The 12,069-nt window shown below is 41.1% G+C and overlaps 1 protein-coding gene across 1 annotated transcript in view; it reads right to left on the reverse strand.

The window, feature by feature from the left end:
• TENM2 (teneurin transmembrane protein 2) overlaps window positions 1-12,069 on the reverse strand; it is a 1,128,689-nt gene that overhangs the window by 65,313 nt on the left and 1,051,307 nt on the right. The window contains exon 16 of the mRNA XM_075010154.1: window positions 3,597-3,807. Within this exon, the coding sequence (XP_074866255.1) occupies window positions 3,597-3,807 (211 nt within the window). The remainder of the gene's footprint in view (window positions 1-3,596; window positions 3,808-12,069) is intronic.

Genomic DNA, 12,069 nt, shown 5'->3' on the forward strand with positions numbered 1-12,069 from the left:
AAAGGTATTTAGGTCCCTAAAATGAAGTTAAGCACAAAGTGGGATTTTCAAAAGACCAAAGCAGATTGACTTTCAATAGGAGTTATGTGCCTACCTTATTTAGCCGCTTTTGAAAAGTGCACAAAGCACCTATCTTCATCTTAAGGGCCCTACAGACTATTGGAAATCTCATCCTGAGCCAGTTCAGTCACACTGATTTTCACTTTTGAAAATGAACTTAGGCTCCTGAGTCCATTATGTGCTTGCAAAAAATTTACCATAGGTGACTTGCAGCAACACTTTTAAACCAAGAATGGGATTTTTAATGGAGCCTCATTGATTCAGCATCCAAAGTCAATGAGAATTGGGCAATTATCTGCCTTGGCCACTTTTAAAAATCGCAACCCAGATGCACAAATATACATCGGGCTATCACTAAATCAGAAGCCTTGAGAATACTGTGTTACCTGTTTTTTACCTTGTGTTTTTTAGTATATTTATTATGGTGTCATTGTGTAGTAAGAATTGTTTTTATCATTATCCCCTTGTCCTTTCACAAAAATGTACACACACAAGCCCATATTTAATTTTCCTGACAGGAACAAAGAGGAACTGAAAGTGAAGGAGAGCCAAGAATAGAATTTCAGACTTACTGAGTATAGACTTTGCAAGATCTATAGTTTGCAACATTGGAGACTGACCACAGGCTCTGGAGCTACTGAGGCATAACATGTGAGGAGAGTTAAAATGATGAAGCCCTTGTGATTACTTTTTAGCATTTGTGTTACTGTTTAACTGTAAACCCAAACACAACTAATGAATTCTACACTGTAAAAGCAAAGAAAAAGGATACATACGTTTGTTCAATTGTAATTGTATATTTTAAAGCAATGGTGGGAACCCCCTGGTGGGTGGGTGAGGAGAGCCCCAAGCCTTCCGCCTGGTGGTGGCAGAAAGCTGCTCCACCACCGCCATCACCACCAGTTGAGGAATGGCAGCACAGTGCTGCCTGGATAGGCATTCCCTGATGCTCAGATTGGCCAGAATTCCAGGGCAGTACCTGTGAGCAGTGGGAGAAAAGCCTCTCCAGAGAGTCTCTCTCCACGCAACCTTCCTCCAACTGGCAGAGGGGGCAGCAGTGGCAGCATACAGAGGTAATTGTGTCCCCCAACGTCCAGATCCCCCACTTCCAGCCTGCTCATTCACCCCCTACCATCAGATCCTCACCCTCAACATACTTTTGCACGCTCCCTCCCTCCCACCCACACCCACAAGCAGCCTGCTCCTGCACCCTCCATGTCGTCTAGACCTCTCACCTACTGCCTGCTCCTGAACCCCACACCTTGGCCCCCAACACAGTTATGCACCCTCCCCTGCACCCAGACCTTGCATTCCCAGCCCAGACCTGCACCCTCCCTCTCATCCAGAACCCAAACACTCACCCCCAGCCCACTTCTCAACCCTCCTCACCCCAGATCCTACACCTGCTCCCCAGCAGCTCCCAACACACTAAATCCTGAATCCCCCCATTTTTGATCCCACCATGAAACCCCAGAAGAGTTAATCTGGTTTAGGGGAAGTCCTGTACCTCTCTGTTCCCCCTTCTCTATCCCTCTGCCCATGGTGTGAGAGGAGTGAAGTGTCTAAGTCAGGGGCTGCATCAGGGAGGATTTTGTGGAGTTTTTTGGTTTCTCACTTTTATGTGGCCCACAACTGATTTTTCTGTGGGTCCGTTGCCCCTGACCCAAAAAAGTATCCCCACCCGGTAAAGTCTGACCCTGACTGAAGTTACGCCATTTCTACTGATGTCAATGGATGTTCTGGTTAAACTTAACTTTTGGCCATGATGGCTGCATTCATACTCATTGGATAAGACATGGGTTTGTGATTTATAACACTTGGACTCATTCGTCACGTCAGCCACTGACTTGACAATATGCCTTCTGGATAAGTCACAAAGCTTGGTGCTTTAGTTGATTTGTTTCAGCTTTTGGACCATTTTTCTTCTGATGCAGCAGTAAAACAAAGGACAATTTTTAGACTTATTTAGGGAGTTGGTCAGTTGCTGTCAGCAAATATTAAATTTTCAGAAATATTTTTCAGTCTGGTCTACTTATTAATTGAGAGTGTTTTCTATGTCACCTTTGCTGCAGCATTTGAGCAGTACATGGATTTAATGTAACAGTGCTCTATTTGGTATGTAGGGAAATATCATCTCTACTTTACAGACGGAGGAACTAAAAGGCCACATCTATATTACCCAGAATATTGACCTGGGGCTCAATCTTCCAGGGTATGATTTCACATGCCTGGTGGAAACACATGAAATCGACTCATTGGGGTGGGCAGTCCACCCCTCTACTCCTCGCTAATGTGAGGAATAAGGGAGGTGAACAAGAGAAACTCTCCCCTTGACCTTTCTTAGGGAGGATGAGCAGGTAAGTGGATTGCAGATAAGTTCATTCTAGTTATGCAATTGCCAGAGCTAGAATTGTGCATCTGTAATCAACTTACCTGCTTAATTGAGACCTAGCCTAATGTACAGATACATTTAGTGACTTGCCCAGGGTCACACAGGAAGGACAGGGAGAATCAGGAATAAATACCTAGCTCGCTGATACTCTGTGCCTTGCTTAGGCAAAAGACCAGATGCAGCTCTCTCTTCAACTTTGACTGGGAATATATAAGCATAATGAATTTATTCATCAATTTCTCAAAATTTCCCTACAAAGAGCTAAAATGCAGATATATTTGAATAAAATATGTAAATAGAAAAACAGTTTTTTTAATTTTACAAGGCATCAAATATAAATTAATGATGATTTGGCTTTCAGACTATTTATAAATAAAAGAATTAGGAACTAAATGCAGAACAGGGCCGGGTCTTAAAAGAAAGAGGAAAACTTATTTGATTAGGTGGTTTTATAATGGGTCAGCTAAAAGTAAAATAATTTATGTACATAACACGATAACTAAAGAGATATCTAATTTAATTATCAGAGAGGTAGCTGTGTTAGTCTATAGCTTCGAAAACAATAAGAAGTCTTGTGGCACCTTACAGACTAACAGATATTTTGGAGCATAAGCTTTCATGGGCAAAGACCCGCTTCATCTGATGGCTTTTTTCTTTGCCCATGAAAGCTTATGCTCCAAAATATCTGTTAGTCTATAAGGTGCCACAAGACTTCTTGTTGTTCTCTAATTTAATCGGTTGTTCAAGATCTTACTTCACTATTCTGAAGTTGTATTTTAATATTTGTCTTCTTCATACCAAGCAAAATGCAACTGTTTTGTTATTTTGAGCACTAGTATCCACTCCCTGCCTCTGTGTTAATCCTAAATTCCTCATGAATTAAAATCCAGGCTATTCTTTCTTAGTATTGGGAACTTAGTGTTAGACTCTGCCAGGGCGGTAGAACACAACATGTAACATTACGAAATAAAGACAATATTAATAAACTGTGACAGAAAGCCCTCAGCAGGGCTGTTCCCTGAGACAAAAACACATACAGCAACTGCAAGCAGCATTTCACATTAAAACATGAATAAAATCTCTAGGAGCGATGTTTCCAGGCAGGGCATCCAGGCTGAGGCAATGTAATATTTATGGCTGCTACCTGCTGTTGAAGGGATTTTCTCCTGGAATTATGTGAGTGCTGTCCTTCCCCACTAAGAGCTTGATTCGATCATAGAATGACTTCACAGTTGGAGAACCGGAGTGGCTCTGTTGTATGATGTCAAGAGGATCACGTGAACCACGGCACAGCAGGCTGTTCTGACATGTAGATTGGAGGCAGCAATCTGGATCCAGGCAGTCAGTGAGGCCATCTGAAAAGGGGAGGGGAGGGAACATCCAAGTTCAGCCAACTGTACTGCGCTACCAAATAATCACACTTAGTGCACATCTTCCAAGCACTGGACAAGTTTTAGCTGTTAAATCCTTACAACAAGTCTGTGAGGTGGGGTAAAAGTCACCATTCTCATTACATAGATGGGAAAGATGTGCTGGAGATACTTTTCTCAATTAACGTTGTGGATTTTGATTTAGTTAATTACTTACATACACCCATGTAAGTGAGAGGACAGTCAGGCTCTGCCAAGCTAAGCAACCTCTTTGAAGCCAAAGAGCAGCTTAGAACAGATGAACTAAACAGAGGATCCAGGGAGTTCTTGGCTGATATTTTGTGTTGCTGAGTTTTCATTTTGCTCTTTGGAGGACCTATTGTGGGTTTTACTTTTCTTTTTCTTTCTTGGAAGGAGGGAGCAAAGCGTGGATATTTTCAAGACCCAATTAAACAAAAAATATATTTGTTATATATTTTGCCATTTTATGAAAAAACTGGTGATGGGGCTGCTGTTGGGATACTTCTCTTCAAACATTCAGTTCTCTCCTTCTCCTTCCTCCACAACTTAGAGCTATTTGGCAACAATGTGCTTGGGTAAGAAAGGCTCAGTTGTATTGCTGCAGAGTTCAGTCAACAAGCTATCTACTATGTCATCAATCTCTCTAACCTGTAAGAAAATTCTACTCTGTTTAGCACCAGCAGAAATAAGAATAGCGCTTTCAACTGGGAGACAGATACCAACCCTGCATATTACTCTGCTGAGTCAAAGTTGGACCTATGTTTAAAATACTGTGTAACATAATTTTAGGCATTACCCTGTTCATTTGGAATCACTAACCTAATTAAACTATATAATTTCATTGGCATGCCAGTGTCATTTAGCTATTAATGTCCACTTGTTTTAAAATGTTACCTTTAATTTAGCAAATAAATGAGAACGTTTCAGTTATTCATTTTCCTCATATTAGGGACATTAAAACAGTTAATCAGTTAAATGAGAACTCTTAACTGGTTAAGCATTTTGACTCAGGTCCTCCCATGGCTGGGAGGTCTTGCTACCAGTCCCATCGTGGCCAGGGGGTCATGGTGCCCCAGACTACCAGCCCCTCTGTGGCCAGGGCTGCACCAGCTCAATGCAACAGCCTGCCACTGGAGTTTGCCAACAAGGTCAGTTAACCAGTTAACCAGTAAGTTTACTGGTAAATAATACTACGGGTTAACAATTTAACATCTCTACTGCATATCAGAAATCTGGACATTTCTGTAGGAAGCAAAGAATAATCTGGACAGACAGACAGTCCATCATTCCAGTGGGTTAGTTAAGATCACTCACTTATTTTCTTTAATAGGACAGAATGAATATCTCAAATCTTATATCATCTACCATATTTCTGATGTACAAGAATTGACTGTATCAGAATAGAGGGGGTTCTACTCAGAGTTTTTGCAATTAGCATCTTTATCTCCATCAGACTGTGCTTGAATTGACTGAAGGCAACTGCAGTCAAAATTACTGCTCCTGATTTACAAATAAAACTGCTGAGATATGTTGATGGTGTTTTTATTCTTCATCCCTGGAAACTTCTTAAGTTAGATGAACTCCCTTGTCGTTAGAGCTATAGATTTCTTTAAGGTCAGCCACCTGTTCACATTAGAAGCTGCATTATTCTTGAAAATCCTTCCAGCCTGGAGCTGGGATTTTTGTTCTTGCAGTCCATTTACCACCCACTTTATATAATCAACATGAGGACAGCATTGAGTTCAGGCAGTAACTCAAGACAGTTTTCCTGTTAAGTTTAGAGCCTTTTTTCCTCGGCACTGTGCTCTTTCTGAGTTTGTGACACCTTCACAACCGTGAACTTAAAATTCTCCACTGTTTAGCTTGCTCAGTGCTTTCATTCAGGCGACTGTCACTCAAGAGAATCCTATCAACACATCTGAAATAGCAGAAGCAAAACACAGGCTCTAAATTACTCCCTTCTACGAATTTGCATTTACCTGCTCACGCTAGTGCACATTTTTGCTATACCTGTTATTATATGTGAGCATATGTTATGTCTGTAATGACCTCATCATGCAGCATGATTATGGGCTGCTGCAGCCGAACACTTTTGACGACACCGTGAACTTTAAATTGGCACACCAATCTCCCAGTGGCCTGTCAGTCATGAGAATCACATCTTCATGCCAGCAAGCCCCCTTGGATATAGTCTGACATTGCAATCTTCAGTAAATTACCCTGTCACTGCCAATCTTACAGTTATCTCGCAAACAATCAAGCAGGCAATCAAACTGTTCTGAATTGCCAGTTCAGGACCTGGGAGGTTAGAAACATCTCCATTCAATACCAGTGAGAAGCATGCATATCATTCCTTTGACAATGGATGAGTTTATAGACATCTGTATCTCCAGCTCGATCTGGCTACTGATAGAGATGTGTGTGCATATATGTCCCCCACATTTACACCCTTGTGGCTCAAAAAGGGCAAAATTGTGCAACAATTTAATGTAAAATTTATACCTCATCTGTTTGTCTTGGCCTTTAGAGCATTTCCTAATTTACTTCACCTCACTGTAACTTAGAGGAGAATAAAAAGCTCCTTTAAATAACTCACAGCTAAGTGACAACATTAGATGGTGGTATACAACATACAACATTTTTAATGGTAAAGGGAATTTCAACTCTTCTAAACATCCCAGAAGTTAACTACAACCCACTAATTATTTTATCATGTTAATTTATTATGCTCATTGAGTTAATTCAAATATGTTAGCAACCACATCTATGGAAGTAAATACACTTCATTTAATTAAGATGGTCATAAGCTCCATCACTGGAGATATTTAGGAGCAGGTAAGATAAATGCCTATCAGGGATGGTCTAGAGACTTTGGATGGTGCTTGGTTCTGCTGTGAAGACAGGGGACTGGACTTGTTGACCTCTTGAGGTCCTTTCCAGTTCTAGTGTTCTATAATGGTCCCTTCTGACTGTAAAGTCTATGGACTTGTCTACACTACCACCTTCCTTCAAAGGAAAATTTTGAGGAGTAAGGGGACTTCAAAGTTGCCACGGCACTTCAAAGTACCGGAGGGTGAGCCACGGCTAGACACGTGCAGGTACTTTGAAGTTTAAAGCTTCAAAGTTGCTGCAGGGGCGAATTTGTTTAATGAAGTGCTGCCTATGCACAGCAGTACTTCATTAGTAAACTCCCAATACCCTAATTACCATCCCTCCTTCGAAGGAAGGTGGTAGTGTAGACAAGCCCCATGAGTATCTTAGACCAGCGTGAAGCTTTGTGACAAAGAAGTAACTCTAAACATGCATTACTGAGAGAGCTAGATCTAAGGGGATCTTAGGGCACAAAATATACTGTTATTCAGGAAAATACAAAACCCAGTAAAAGAATGAAACAGGGAGCAAAAGGGCTTCTCAAAAACTATAGATAGGATTAATCCAGGTTTTCATTGACTTCAGTCAAGGTTAGACATCAGACCCAGAATACAGCTTCATCTCACAAACCTAAAACTACAGATTTAAATGATCTTATTTCCAAAGTTTTGGAGGAGCAACCATCTTCATTAGGACATCCTCAGTATCAAAAATCTGCATGCCCAAATTGAAGGATTTACAGAAAATGTATTAAAACAAAGGGAAAAAAACATGCACACACTGAAAACAAAGGTAACTGGACAAATTCTGCCATCATTTATGGTTGTGCAACTCCACTTAAAAACATGGTCCAAGTGTGGAGGACAACGTCAGGGGGCAAGTTCAGGACATGTATCACAATGTATCATCTCCCAGGCTGTTAAAATAGCCTCTTAAGGCTATGAGTTCAAGCTGCCTATACAGTACTGGGGACTGGCCCAGAAGGTAGCAATGGCATGACTAAAAGTGGCATAAGACCACCTTTGCAATCCCTAATAATATGTGCTGGCCAGAAAAATTTGCATTTCTATTCTATTTATGCCAAATTTTACTATCCAGATGCCTCATTTCATAATGATTTGCATTTATGGGGACAAGTGTCGACTTAATTATATTGCTGTTTGTTTTTGTTTTTTCTTAAATACATTTAAAGTAGAATGGGAAGGATTGTCTGCCTCTGCCAGTATATACCTGCATAATCAAATCAACCAGCATAACAATATCAGAGTTAGTTCCTAAAGAAAGAGCTTTCATAACAACATACTTTTGCTACCCAGTAGTCAGCAATGAACATTTTCTTTGTTTCTAGTAGAGGTTTTATGAAGGTATGTTCCAGAGTTTTGATGGGTTCAGGACCTTCTAGTCAGGACTAAACACGTTTTTACAGTTAATCCAGTGACAGAGGCTTTAATTGGTTTCACCCAAGCACTGTTGCTCTTCACAGACGACATATTAGAGTTTAAAGTGGATGCAGTGCCTGTTAGAGTTCTGAATCACTCTTACTGACCCACCAGGGGAAAGTACAGTATATAGGTGTCAGCATGATACTGTATCCCTTCCAACAATTTAAAAGTCAGAGTGAAATAACTGAAAGTACTTTTGACTTGGCTTTAAACCAGAGAAGAATGAAAAAGGAAAAAAGATTTGATTTAAACTGGCTGCACCAGATTAGCTCTTCATTGCTACTTTTGAATATCCGATTACCAAGCCTTTAGCAACAGCTTAACAGATAGGGTGTTCATTTAAAAAAAATCACTTTTTCTTAATGAATTCACACATTTCTTTGCTTATCATTAAATGCTGCACAGGCACTATTACAGATTAAATGCTTTTATATAACACTGATGCAGCAAAATTTGAAGATTTTAATTTGTGCCCTTGTTTATGTTGAATTTCTGGAGCAATTAATTGTTATTTTTGTCTCTTGATCAGTTTCCACATTACAAGACCTAACAAGAGCAGGACAGAGGTAGTGATAGCTTCCTTCAGGTGAGCTGCTGAGACATGTGAGACCCTCACTGTTCCTTTCTTTTCTCTTCTCAGTGATATTTCTGCTCACAAGTGGCAAAGCAGAGCTACAATGAGTAATGGTCCTCAAGAATTGTTTCTGCATACCTGTCTGCCCTTGAATATTGACAGATGCAATGATTCTCCAACAATACTCTTGAAAGACATTTCCACAAAAATCATTCACCATATTGTATGAGCAACTGTTCCTTGACCATGTTGACTATTGGCTCTTGACTACTGAGGTTAAGGCCAGACAGGGCTTTTTCTTCTGCTACAGCCCTTGTTTGCCAACTGGGCATCTCAGTGGAGTTACGTTTTGCACTGCTACAGAATGCCATATCACTGAAATTTACATCACTTTGCCTTTACACCAATCATCCACTTTCTCTGCATACATGAACTGATATAGAATTTTGCCCTGCACAGTGAGACTACAGTGGATGACTGAGGGCATGGAAAGAGCAAAAGAAGACCTTACAGTTTCAGCAAGGAAGATTTGCTGCCCTAGAACACATATCACACATGCCTAGATTTACAGAAGATTAGGGTTGGAAAAGAACTCAGAAGGTCATCCAGTTCAAACACCTTCTCCTATGTAACAACCAAGCCATGAATTAACACATAGAAGAAATATACTGGTTGACAGAAGACAGCAAGAAGATTGTTTTCCTTATCCAGAGCACTCTCATTTATCACAAAGCCAAAGTAACAGAGACAAACTGAAACTGACACTGTTCTTACTGATGTTGGAGCATACAGACATTTAAATGTTCATGAAGATATGTTAGTGGCAGTGACAATTTATGTCTTGCTGAGAGTCAATACAAAATGTATAGCATTCAGGCCTTGAAAGAGTGTTCTTTTGTCACTCTGACTCAGACAGAGCAGTCACAGAGAGGTCAGTGTGTTGGTCTGTATTGTCACAAAACTCATTTCCTTTCTGAGATTCAAGAATAATTAAAAAGTGTGTGGGAGTGCGTGTGCAATGTTGTCTAATGGTCAGTTATAATAAGGTTTAGGACCAAATACTCTGCCAGCAGAAATGGGGCAGAACTGCCTGGAAATGTATGGCTGCAACTCAGCCTGAATGAACACAAGTGATAGCAGCTGAAAAGAGGAAGTGCCTAGCGGAGGACCTGGGGGCCTGCGTCTTCTTCATCTATTGAAGGAGTTGGCCCTTTCTCAAGATAGTTTCCATGAATTGTCAATGCTTTACTAGCTGCACCCCTGTTCCTGGATTCCCAGTCTTCTCCATCTGAGCATAACCAAGAGCCTATGGTTAGGCTCTACATCTTTGCCACTAAAAGGCTGGAAGACTGCAATACCTTTGTACCTGTGGCTTCCCTTGAAATTTAACCCAACACAGAGCACAGCTTTGTGTCCTAACTGGGCAGCCTGCTATGAGCATAAAACACCTGTCTTCTGCAGTGACCACTTGCAGTTTTCACTTCCACATGCAATTTAATATGCTTGTTATGTTTAAACCCCTGTATGGTCTGGCAAAGCCTACTTAAGAAATGGGAATTATAGTGAGAGGAGTTCATTGAGATAAGTTGTCCTGATCAGTATTCTCCGTAGCTATTCATGCACTCTGGGTCCCTGAGACCAGAAATTATTCAACAGCAGTGTCCATTGGTACACACCCACACACCACACTGTCTCACATTATAAACTGCCTATCTCTTTGGCTCCTGCTCTAACACGAATCACATGAGGATCCAAATCATATGGGGAAAGGAGGTTGCATTGTGAATATCTATGGAGACCATATATTTTGAAGAACTCCAGTTGCTACTAGGTAAGTAACTTCCCTTTCTTCTTTCAGTGCTGGCCCTATGCTTGTTCACTACAGGTAATTCCAAAGTAGTCCATGTTTAGGAGGAGAGCATGAGGAGGTATCTGGCACCACATTCAACAGTATTGCTGCACCAAATAATGCATCATCTACTGAAGCCTAAGTCCACGCATAGTGCCTGGTTAATGTTTGGGGGATTCAGCCAAACAGACACATCAAGAGTCTCTGAGAAAATATGGCATCACCCTTCATTCGTTCCACAAATAATGAACAGCTGAAGAGGTGTTTGAAGTTGTTTTCTCTGATCGGAGTCAAAAGAGAGGGCCCTTCGAACAGAGAGTAATCTCCTGCCATCTTTAGACCTGTTGAGTTTTCAGGGTAGATGAATTGTTTGATTCTCTTGGAAGTCTGATAGTCCCTTGAGACCAAAGTTAGGATGCAGTTAGAGGGACATCTTGTCTCTGTGAAAGCGGATCTGGCACAAGGGCACAAAACTTATGTACCTTCCTAACTTAAGTTACTGTTGTCAAGAAGGCCACCTTCATCAGTGAATATAGGAAAGAGCTGGAAGCCTAGGGTGGCCTAGGGAGTGTTGCTTCTACTAAACTCAGCTCTCAGGATGTGTTGGTCAAGATAGTGGAAGGAAAGGTCTGACAATATCTTTAAAGAATCAGGGTGTGAGGGGTGAATGAAAACAAAATAGCTATTGTAATAGAGGGTGGGTGAAAATGGGCCAGGTGGCTGCCCAACAGGAGTTAAGTTGGGGACAGAATATGATCCAACAAAATGCCTTTGTTGAAGGGTGACCTGTCTGGAGCGAAGGTGGCGGGAACGTTCCAGGGGAAATTTAAAGAACCAACAGTGGCTGTTGAAATTCAGCTTCCTCACCTGTCCATTATACTCTGCCTGGAACACTCTGACACCACCATAAGCATCATGGACACCATGATCAGTTATGATGGAACCCTACAGACAGCTGTATACCAAAAACCCTCAGATCACCACACCTGCCTTCCTGGGTCCTACATATGCCTATTAGAGCACATGGGGCACCCTCATCCAATGCACTAAATGCCCCAGTACCAATGATGGGTGAGAAACCAGACAATCACTGTGCTTTCAGATGAACTCATACAAATATGGTAAGACAAAAACATCACATTTCCTTTGGATGATCTCTTTTTACAAAGCAATCATTCTATATCTGACCTAGAAGTCCTCATCCTCAAAGGAAACCCGCACAACATTTTCAAAAGATGAGCCTGGAAGCGTAAACGCCGATCTTTGCTAGACACTAAAATCATGCACTGAACAGAGAAACAGGATTTATGGCTTATTAAAACAGTTTATAATCCACTAAACACCTCCCAGCTGCTCCCTCGCCACTTTACTCCTGGAGAGGTGTTAATGGACCACTTCATCTTGAATGGTCACTTGAAATATGTGTTAACTGTTTAGCGTAAGTAATCTGTTCCCCCGCCCCTATTCAGCTGTGACACTGATTTAAGTTT

Source organism: Carettochelys insculpta, chromosome 15, assembly GCF_033958435.1.
Source record: "Carettochelys insculpta isolate YL-2023 chromosome 15, ASM3395843v1, whole genome shotgun sequence".
Taxonomy (NCBI): Eukaryota; Metazoa; Chordata; order Testudines; family Carettochelyidae; genus Carettochelys; species Carettochelys insculpta.